General features: G+C 34.1%; 1 protein-coding gene across 1 annotated transcript in view; it reads right to left on the reverse strand.

Annotated features, from left to right (window-relative positions):
- LOC130242129 (MAP/microtubule affinity-regulating kinase 4-like) overlaps positions 1-9162 on the reverse strand; it is a 62393-nt gene extending 53231 nt beyond the window's left edge. The window contains 1 exon segment of the mRNA XM_056474150.1: positions 8305-9162. Within this exon segment, the coding sequence (XP_056330125.1) occupies positions 8305-8355 (51 nt within the window). The 5' untranslated portion in view covers positions 8356-9162.
- Between the last annotated feature and the right edge of the window lie 2841 nt (positions 9163-12003).

Consider the following 12003-nt stretch of genomic DNA (forward strand, 5'->3'; position numbering starts at 1 on the left):
TCATTTTTATGTTTAAAGAATAAGGTCCAAGATTTAAAATTAAAGATACTTGTAAAATGTTTTTTTATTTAACAGCATTAGTGAAAGATGACTTCACTTACGTCAGATTGTATGTTTTCTTGCACAACTGGACGTTGGACTGGAAAAATAATCATTTGCATTGACCAAAACTGATCAGTCAAACTGATGTGATAGTCAAAAGATGATTTGGCTTGGTCTTACAGCCTTTTTCAATGGGTCATTTTCACAATTTACAATGGTGTAGCAGTCAAAATAGAACAAATGAGTTCATGTATGGGACAAATTCTGGACCTTTGTCATTGAGAGGTGGGTCTTTTGAACCCCCCCGAACCCCCCTGGCTACGGGCCTGGTATAGAGGGTGAAAGTGTGTTACTGTTTCTCTTGAATGGGCCATAACATGAATTTTAAAATAAAATGAACCCCAAGCTATTTGCTGCATAAACACAAAAGCTGCCAGTTTATTGCCAGGTGTAACATGGTCTGTGTTACTTTATTCATCTGTTTGCAAAGTCTAAAATTGGACGGCTTCAGAAAACATTAAAAGTATTCAACAAATTGGACTACAACAACAACAGGGCTTGTTGAAATAAACATTAACCAGTCTCTCCAAACCACAGAGCATTACACACACACAGCCAAAGACAGCACATAGTATTGCAGGCTTCTTATCTTTAATCAAATTAGTCAAATTTTGCAAGCAGAAAGAGTCATTTGTCAATAATGTAGTGAAGCATGATGCATATGTCACACAGAAGTCACTTTATAATCAACTTTTCTTTTGGGTCATGTTTTCTTTTGGTATTATCATGCATTTTCAGTGATCCTGATGTTCAGCAAAAATATGAATATTTCAATGCAGCATTAAAGTGGCCATGAAGCTGACATTAAATTTGTTCTTTTTTCTCCTGTCATGACATACATCCAATTGAAACGGTTTCTGAAATAAGAAAAAAATGTAGGGTGGGACATGATTTTGTCCTTTGGTAACTGATTGGTTTATCTGTAAATAAAATGGGGGAAGATTTGAATGGGTAACTCGTGTTATTGTCCACCGGAATCTACGATGCTGAATGTTCTCAGGTGCCCAATCATGATGAGCTAAATTTTAAAGACTGAATTGTATCATATTCGTTCGAGCCACAGCCTCCTGCAATGGCAGAGCAGCAGCAGGACACAGAATGATACACCCTAAAGGACTGATAGCCCCACCCAAATGGCTTTCCATCTGACCAGAATTGAAGAGGGGAAAAGGGAAGGTTATAGTGGTTGATTAAAGATTATGAGGGATTTTTTTTTTTTTTTTTTTTTTTTTTTTTTACAAAGTAATGAGGTGCAGAGATACAACATAACCAGAATGGTCCCACTTTATATTAAGTGCCCTTAACTAATATGTACTTACACTGAAATGAATCATTTGTTACATTTTACTTATTGCGTAAATACATGTTATTACACTGTACTTATGATCTGTAGTTAATTTATATAATTAAATTTTTAATAGCTATGTTGAGCATCATCCCTTACACCTTAAACCTAACCATACCAACAAACCTGTCTCTAACCCTACCTGTATCCCACGATAAGAGCACTACAAGTGTTCTGCAATACATTATGAACACAGCAAGTACATTGTATTGATTTCTTGATAGTAATTAAGGCCACTTAATATAAAGTGTGACCACAAGAACTACTATATAAAAAATACAAAGAGTCCAAACATGTTCAAATCTGTTTCTCGTAACCACTTCTGTTCAGATTTTGTCATGCTATATACCACTTTCACAGAAGCAGCCAGTGAGATGCACAAGTACTAAATGAAAGCAGGCTAGAGAGCAAACAAATGAAAAAAAGGAAGTGGATGGTTTTGAACCTAATCCATGTGTTTTGGTCCAATGCAGGAGAGCGTAAATAACTTGTTTTAAGGAGATTTCTCACAATGTTTAACTATGATCACGTTAAGTCTGTAGGCAAAGTCTGAGGTTTTTGTGGCTATATGAATGCATTCAACCACAAGAGTGTTTACAACACTCTTGAAAATTCTGACCGTTCTACTATTGGAAGTGGTGTTTAAAATGACCAATCTTTAATTAGCTTTAATTATCTAATTATTGTATTGAGAATAATATTCCCTATTATTTTCCCTCATTATCTAACAGAGGTCGCAACTTTTAATATTGCTGATATGCAAATGATGTGTAGAACATTTAAAATATCATTAGTGAGGAAGTACAAGAGGAAGTTGAATATGTGGACACATACAAAGCTTACTTAACCAGTGAATTTCCTCTTTTGACATTTCGACAGCATAAGCTAAACATCCACACTTGCTAACACGCAAATATTTATCGATCAACACCAAAGAATTTTAGCTGATACAGACATTATTCAAAGTGTCTGCTCTTCCGTGAAAGCTGCAAGTTTGAGTACATATTTAAAAGAAGTAAAACACAGTAGCACACGTTTAGTTCAACTCATGTCGTTCCAAACCCCAGAGACCTTCATTCATATTCGGAAGACAAAATAAGATATAGGCCTATCTTGATATCTATTTTTTGTTGTGCGCTATATTGCACCAAAATATACTGCGCTAAACAATATTAATGTCATTTTAAAACCATTTTATGCCACTCATTATATCGTACCAAAATGACAATATAATATCATCACAATGCAAGTACACTCATCCAAAGAAAACATAAGAGATAAGAGTATTTCATTTAATTATAGTCATTTTAATAATTAGGCACTGGAATCAGAATGTGCAAACACATATCCTAAACAAATAAATAATAATAAATGTTAACAAAAAAGTGCAAGGTTTAAAAGTAACAGAGGCTGCGATATCTGCGACCAGATCTATTAGTAAATTGTAGTGAATACCATAGTGTTTTTTCACCATAATGACGCCACCAACAGAGACAGAGATGTTGCATAATCTGCTAAAATGTTGCTAGAATTAGTTGTTATGTATGGGTGATATATATATTGCATCACCAAGGTCATGTCCATGTGTTGTGCGGTAAGTCGATATATTGTGACAGGCCTAGTAAGATATTTTGGATTAAACAAAATTCAAAATAAAACAAAAATATTGACTTTATTAAATGTTTATTCTTCTCAGTGTCAGTATAGGGCACTGGTTCTTGAGCACTATACACTGATGTATACCCGATCAGATACTTCACCTGATCTCACAAAAAAACGTAGGTATTTTATGTTTTGTCAGTTTAGTGGCTATTCATACAAATTAGTACGAGTTCAGTCATACGAAAATGTACGATTTTAAAAAGGAGACGTGGCGCCCAACACCGGCCTTAAACCCAGACATCATTGGGTGATGAGGAAATCGTACTAAATTGTATGAACCAGATCAAACGAATGCATACAAATTATCAAAAAGTTACGAAATGCCGTGAAATTGCGTTGGATACTCATATTAATCTTCCTCTGTTTGAAACAAAGCACAGGCGCATCCAAAGTATACGTCAGCAATGCAACTGATCACCCTTAAAGAGAACATCACTCTTGCGAATGTGCATCCTGACAATGAGAAGAAGAAACTATTGAATAAAGTCATTATTTTTGTTTTGAGTGTTCACCAAAGTATTGTCAGTGTGCTAATTTTCTGACAGAACCACTGAAGGCATATGGTCTGTTTTGAGGATTTTGTTTTGTGTTTTTTTTTTACTTTGACACCGTTGCTGTCTATGGAGGATGAGAGAACTCCCAGATATCATCTAAAATTTCTTAATTTGTGTTCCAAAGACGAACGAAGGTCTCAGTGGCGTCGAATGACATTAGGGGGAGTAATCAATAACATCATTTACATTTTTGGAAGAACTAACTCTTTTTAAGCTGCTTCAATGTGATTTGTACAGATGGCTGCCATTCGGATCAAATCTAACCTGGCATATTAATATGAATTCATTTTCATATAACTAAATGCACAGGTCATTCCTGGCTTCCTTTTCTAGTTGACCTAGTTCATTAGAGTAATAAATTTACAGTCTTTGTGACGATTTTTCTACACTAGATGCAATCTGTGGATTCACTTGCAGACTCTGTTTTGACATCACCATTCCACACTTGCTCCATGGCTAGACAGAGTGTTTACATAACCTCTCAGATTGGTGGATGCATTGTGTTTGTTTTGTGATCTTGCTTGCTCTCTCATCATTCTAGAAGGACTTGTGCCTCTGTGTGACATGTCACGCTGCTGTGTCTGTGCAGATAGAGGTACTGGATAATTAAAGCAAAAACTATGTAGAATTTTCATTACTTTCATCCTTCATTAATGTAGCTTGTTGCAAATTGACATCTGCTCCTATATTTTCAATCTATTGTATTCTCCATTAAGTCACTCAGTTTAGGATTCCCTTTGTGGGTTTTGCATAATGTATAATCTGACTTCAGATTACAGTAGCAATAAGCAATCAACATTCTGTCGAGCAATTCAATTGTGGCATGTGACGTCACAATGTGGAAAGCAGATGTCTTTTACATCTGATGAACTATTCAAGACCTACACCAGGTAAACTGAAACCTGGCATCCAACTTGAATAATAAAAAGCTCTGGTAACAGTAAGTATACCAACCACAAATTATGTGACAGTTTGAGGTGGAAATAGAGACAGCAGTTCTGAACTGTTAATTACAAAATGTGTCAAAGCCATATTTGCACAAAGATTGGCCACAGATGAAAACGTACTGCTGCTTTAGCATGATCTTACTACATTTTACAACATTTTCAAAAATACTGCACAAAAACATCTGTGTATCCTACACTATAAAAAATGCTGGGTTAGGACAACAAGAAGGAATTAACTTAGCTTATTAGTTTTTACAAATTTAACTGGATTGAACATAAAACAATTAAGTTATCTCTAAAAAACATAAGAATTGTTTTGTTTCAGCTCAATTTGTATAAGTAATTTGAACAAACAGCAAACGTAATTATTTGAGTACAAAGCTATCAAATGGATAAAGATTACTTAAAACAGTGCAGAACCATTTTGACTATTTATATAGTGCTTTGGGCTTTATTCTATTTATTTTCCTGGTGAAATCATTTTTGCATTGAAAAGAACAATCAGTACAGAAAGCCATAAGGGTTTCAAAGTCCATTACAGTGAGTAAATGATAAAGGTTTGGGTGAACTATATTAATGCTACTAGATTCATTACTTCATTTTCTTTTCAGCTTAGTCCCTTTATTAATCTGCGGTCGCCACAGCTGAATGAACCGCCAATTAATCTATGTTTTATGCAGCGGATGCCCTTCCAGCCGCAACCCAACACAGGGAAACACCCATACATTCTTGCATTCACACGCATACACTACGGACAATTTAGCTTACTCAATTCACCTATAGCACATGTCTTTGGACTGTGGGGGAAACCAGAGCACCTGGAGGAAACCCACGCGAACACAAGAAGAACATGCAAATTCCACACAGAAATGCCAAATGACCCAGCCAGGGCTCGAACCAGAGACCTTCTTGCTGTGAGGCGATCGTGCTACCCACTGTGCCACCAAGATGCACTAATGCTACTAGATAATGTTAGTAATTCTTGACATATCATAAACATGGCATTTAATAACTTATACTGTGATATAACAGTTTGCAAGTGGACCCAAAACCCTAATTTTGGATTTTATTAACTGTATTAACGGCATCAGTTTAAACATACATGTGTACAATCTGCACATCATCAAACAAGCTAACTTTAAAGAATTTATTTAAAAATACAATAAACAATGAGTATAGGTATGCTAATGAATTCTACAAACAATTAATAAACTATTCTAGTTTGGCATATACACAAATATGCAATCAAATGTCCAAAATGGGAGGAAGTTGGGAGAAAAAGTTAAAAAATGTATTAAATGAATTTATCGATCAACAACTAATGTGAATATTGATACTTACGGCTCTGTCTATGAGTACATGTATCATAGCTTGGTCTATGAAAGCTGAATTCTAAGTATACTGGCCATAAAAGAAGTTAAGCAGGTTTAGTTCATATCTCGTAGGCCTGAGGTTTGCCAAGAACATTTTGCATCAGGACACACATAACATCAACCACAAACGGCTGTAAATAAACATCCACAAATGAAATGCTATAAATTGTCAGTAAAAGCATCTATTTCTGCAAGATCTAAACAAACATTAATGACAGCTCTTGATACATGACCACTGTATGCCATTTCTGAAAGAGCAAGAAGGAATAAGATACTGTTTATTAAAAATTCAGGTTTTAGTAAAAATGTAATTATTTAGTTTAATAATTTATTAACTACTACACTTTTACTGACATGAAAACGTATGGCTAATCACTAATTATGACTTAACATAATTAACATTAGGGCTGGGGGATTTGGCAAAAATGCAATATCGATAATTATTTTCCATATTAAACGATAACGATATATATTTCTATATACGTTGTTAATGTTTCCAGATTTAAAAGAGTACGTCAACAATAACTGAAGCCACAAAAATTAGAGGGTCCATTAAATGACAACATATTTTCAACCAATAAATTTTCGGTGGCACACTTATATCAACACACTTTAGATTCTCATTGTTGCACATTACTGCTGTGTGATCGGCTCTTAGATCCATATAGAGTAAAAAATTCCAGAGCTCATCATTGTTATTGACATACATTTTATCGTCATTCGTTGTAATATCTTTAATCGGCCCAGTGCTAATTAACGTTCATTCTTTAAACTCTCTTTTCGGTGAATTGATTGACCTGATTCACAAAGTCGGTGCAACTTTACATTTTTTTTAATTGAGTATTGGAAAATCAAGAACTCTTTTAGACAAGACGAATCCGTAATGAACCACAAACCAAAGTGAATTTATACTTTTTGAGTGAAAAGATTAATTGATCAATGGGCTTATAAAAATATGTTCATTGTCGAAAAACAGAAATGCTACAAATGGAATTGATATCTAAAATTGCAAAACCCATGCATGTTCATTGAAGAAACATATTTGATTTAGTTAACTCTATTATTTACTGTTCCATTCACCCATTTGAATAAAATTGTGGCCAAGAACTATAAATCTTTACTACAAGTTAATCTGTTTACTTATTTTAGAACATCGCAGCCAAGTCAAACAAATTTACTCTCTCATTTTGATTTAACAACAAGAGAACAAATGATTACAACATGGCCATGATTTAGTAAAATGATGATATATTGAGAGTATGTTGTTACCAAAATTAATAATGGTTTTACTACAAATACAATCAAAACTCAAAAAAGCAAAGTTTTTGAGGTTATCATAACCATACCATAACCAAAGTTTTTGATATAATAAGAATATAAGAAACCCATGGTTAATACACTTTATAATAAAACCATGCATGGCTAATTTTAATAATCATTTGACGACATAAGGATAAGATTAAAATATGGTTTGAATGATGTCCTCATTTATCCAAATTTATAGAAATTTAAAAAGTTGTAGGCCTATAATACAAAAAACCCAGTTTAATAAGTATAAAACTAGCTAAATTAGTATTAAACTGGGATTAGTATAACAAAACTGTGGTTAATTTGTAGTTACAATGGGTTGACTACAATTTTTGTTTTATTTGTAGTACAACCATGGTTATTTTCATAAGGAGGGAACAAATTTTCATTCCGTTTAGTTAATTGGTGCATACATTATACATATTCCCCCACATATAATTATTATGGCTTCAGAAATTGTACCTTAATTTTAGCAGCTTTTGTTTAGCGTAAATACAAATTAGCCGACATGTCTGCTTCATTTTACCAGGAATATATTATAACCTGCACTGTAAAAAATGTAGGGTCCACACAATTCATTCATGATGTTCCAATAAAAAAATGATTAAGTTAATTTAACACTTTAAACAAATGTATGTGGATTGAACATAAAAAATTAAGTTGTTCCAATGAAATCTTAAGAATTGTGTTGTTCCAGCTCATTTTAAATAGATAGCTAGTTTGAACGAGCCAAAATATATATTTTTTGAGTGTGTATGTGCAACAAACTGAACTACAACACGCAGAAATCAAACACACACTCTTGCATTTCAACATTAATAACAAAAAAACATTTAATGCCAGGATGTCGTAAATATTAACTGATGACGTAAAAAAGAAGTCGATTTCTCATTTCTGTTCTGCTGTTTCGAAAAGCGAGCATCATCACTTCCCATCACTACTTTTTAAGACAAACGTTCTAATGGTTCGTTTGTCAAGTGGAACTAAATGACGTAAGAAAGCTTTACACTTACGTGGTCTGCATTCCTGTCGTTCCCCGGCTGCAGCGCTGCGCGAGAGGACATCGTCCCTGAGCTTCAGCGACGCTGCCTTTATTTGCAGCACTCCGCGTACAGTTGCTAATTGAATCAGACCAGAAACGGTCCGCAGCCTAGCCAGTATCGCGAAGCTATCGCTCCCCTCTCCTTCCACCACTATAGTGTTTTTCCCTCTTAAACAATCCTCATTTTCGGTCAAGTCTGCTGGATGCTATGCACAATACTGGTGGGATGAGAACAAAGATAAAAAAGGCTACACTATGATGCTCATGTCTGTGGTGGTTCGGCTATCCGGAACAATAGATCATTTTGTCCTTAGCTAAACAAAAATGTCCCATACCAGCGAGTGTTTTGTATGTTGGGTCGACTGTAGATCACGAGACACACCGAAAGAAAACAAAAGCAGAACAGAATAGGAAAAAACAGAGCTACCGCAGCATCAAACAGATGAAAACAGACCCATTTTTTCAATGAGTCTGGGTTGTCCAGAGAAAATAAACCACTCCCACGGACGCGGTGTCCCCTTCAAAGACTCATCTGTGCACATTTCCAGGAAAACAATATATTAATAAATAAACATCGGCGGATACAGTACGAAATGCTAACTGTTAAGCGTGTGTCGAGTGCACTCCCGTCCCGACAGGCACCGGTGGGCAATATCCTTTTCGAAGAGACAGAGTCTGTCTGTCAATGCTCCCAGACGGTATAGCTTAGCTTATAAAAACTGTACAGTAGCTGTAAAATGTTCATCCCCAGCAGCGTGTGACACTGGCATCAAGGAAGGACGTCAGGAGAAAGAATAGGCTGGGCAGGGCTGCGGCGGACGCTCACACACATACACACAGTCACACACACTTATACACACCCTTCCCCCATGGTCCTAAAGACACTGTTCATTCATTCATGTAGCAGACCCGTCGACTGACAAACAAGTCTGCCCATAATAAAAGCGGAGCACTCCTCCTGCTGGACACTGTACGGCAGTGCAGCTTATTCCGGGAGAAATTGAGTGAGTGCATCTGAAAAGTGCAGGTGCGTTTACTAATAAAAATGGTCGCTGGTTTCGGATTACAAATTGCATGATGAAACATGTAGCCAGTTACTTAATCGGTAAGACTGCACATTTTAGGTAATGCAATCTTTTGGATCACTCCTAACTATATATTTGGGAGGGAGAAATAATATTTATGCATTGTTATCAACAAAAGGATTTGCATTAAACATAACTGTGTTGGTGAAGAAACGGGAGTTTTATCAGTTGATAAAAAGGTAAAGTTGTAAAATTATTTTAAATTAAAATAATAAAATTATAATTAATTAAAATACATGTTCTAATACATGTTCAGCTGCACTGTGAAAAAAGTTGACTTAACGTAAAAATTTAGGGTAACCAACTTCAGGACATTTTTGAGTTTGACTTTATTTAAGTTCTCAAAAATGTCCTGAAGTTTGTTGCCTTAAAATTTTAAGTTGAATCAACTTTATTTTACAGCGTAGCAAAGAAGTTTTGAAATCTTTGTATCACATAAACAAACATTAAATGTTTGAGTGGCATAACTATATAGTGAATATTCAAACTAAGAAACATGAAAGTGGAAAAAATATAATTATGAGGATATAAAAAGAAATATTAAATAATAAATAATGTACAGCCATTGTGTGAATGATTTGCATCATGTAATCTATACAAAGTAGCTGGGATCTTTTTATGAGTAAAATCTTTAGAATCTGATTATTTAATCCAGATATGTAATTAGCCAAAATTCATTAATTTTCTTTTCGGCTTAGTCCCTTTATTCATTAGGGGTCGCCACAGCGCAATGAAGCACCAACTTATCCAGCATATGTTTCACACAGCGGATGCCCTTTTAGTTGCAACCATGTCCTGGGAAACACCCACACACTCTCATTCACACAGATACACTACGGCCAATTTAGTTTATTCAATTCACTTATAGCGTATGTCTTTGGACTTGTGGGTGAAACTGGCGCACATGGAGGAAACCGGGGAAGAACATGCAAACTCCACACAGAAATGCCAACTGACCCAGCCGAGACTTGAACCAGTGACCTTCTTGCTGTGAGACTACATCGCCCAGTTAGACCTCAATGAATATGATAATTCATCTATAAATCTTCATAGATCTTACAGAAATGTTTTGATCATTTAAATGTGTTTTAATTAATTTATTAACAATTCTATCCTGAATGAAATTATACTCATTTATTAATTTATTATTAATTTCAGGAAAAAAAAAAAAAAAAAAAAAAAAAAAAAAATATATATATATATATATATATATATATATATATATATATATATATATATATATATATATATATATATATATGAAAATCTTCTGAACATCTTCCATATAATATTTAAATATTTTTTTCCATGGTAAAAATAGGTTGTGAAATGTTGTTGTCTTTAGGAAGAGGGTCATTCTCAAAGAAGCATCTATTTCAAGGTTAATTATTTCTGACTCATAAAAAGACTCTTGAAAAAGACTAAATAAGTAAAAAATCCATATGGTATGTATGGTAATAAATAGACAAAACATTACATTTATAGTATTTATTCATTCAGTAGAATGTTTTTTCCAAAGCTACACTGAAAAAATGATTCAAAGATGATTCCTTGGATTTACTAAAATTTTTTACGTTGAGTGGTTGTAAACAATTTATTTGGGCTGAATTTAAACAAACAAATTAAGTTGAACATTATTAAACTTAATTTGTTTGTTTAAATTCAACACAAATAAATTGTTTGCAACAGTTTTGCATGCAACACTTTTTTTCAGTGTACTTACAAATGAAAATAAAGGAAGCACATCAAATCACCAAAAATCAGCAGTAGATGTCATGACAAGTCTAAGTTAGTTTAGCAGTTCTTAAAATGTATTATTATTATTATTATTATATTATTATTATCATTATCATTATTATTGAGTCCTTGTAATGGAGTGTTTGTAGAAATAAACTTTCTAATAAGCATGGAGTGCTTACTGACACCGAAAAAAATCAAGTTTAGTTACAGATAAAGTAAGTCTATCATTATAGGTCATAGAAGAGTGACTTTTGTTTTAATAATAATAATAATAATAATAATAATAATAATAATAATAATAATAATAATAATAATAATAATAATAATAAATTCCTTACAATTATATAGCACTTTTCTGGACACTCAAAGCTCTTTATACAACGGGGGGGGGGGGGGGGGGGGGGGGGGGGGTCTCCTTATCCACCACAAGTGTGCAGCATCCACCTGGATGACTTTTGTTTTAGTCAAACCTGAAACACATAATATCGGCACAGTATTTTTCAGTAAAAATGTTGTTCATAAGCTGAAAAGTCTATATTTTGTCAATCCTGAAAGCGTCTAAGGAGAGATACTACATCTATCCAAAGAGATATTATACAGTCCTGACAAATTGACATCAATTTTCTGAATGAGCGACTGCGCCATCTTTTGGCCACAACAGTAGATTACATTATTTTTCTATTTAGTCAGACTGAATAAAGAAGAGCTTGTTTTGGAGTGGATGTGTAAAAAGAAACTATAGCAAAAGGGATAACATCTGCATGTAAACAGGACTTCACAACACCCTTACCAGACCCTAAATTTAACGTTTAATATCCAAATCTGAGTAAACATCTGCTTTGGCG

Source organism: Danio aesculapii, chromosome 15 (genome assembly GCF_903798145.1).
Source record: "Danio aesculapii chromosome 15, fDanAes4.1, whole genome shotgun sequence".
NCBI classification, from domain to species: Eukaryota; Metazoa; Chordata; class Actinopteri; order Cypriniformes; family Danionidae; genus Danio; species Danio aesculapii.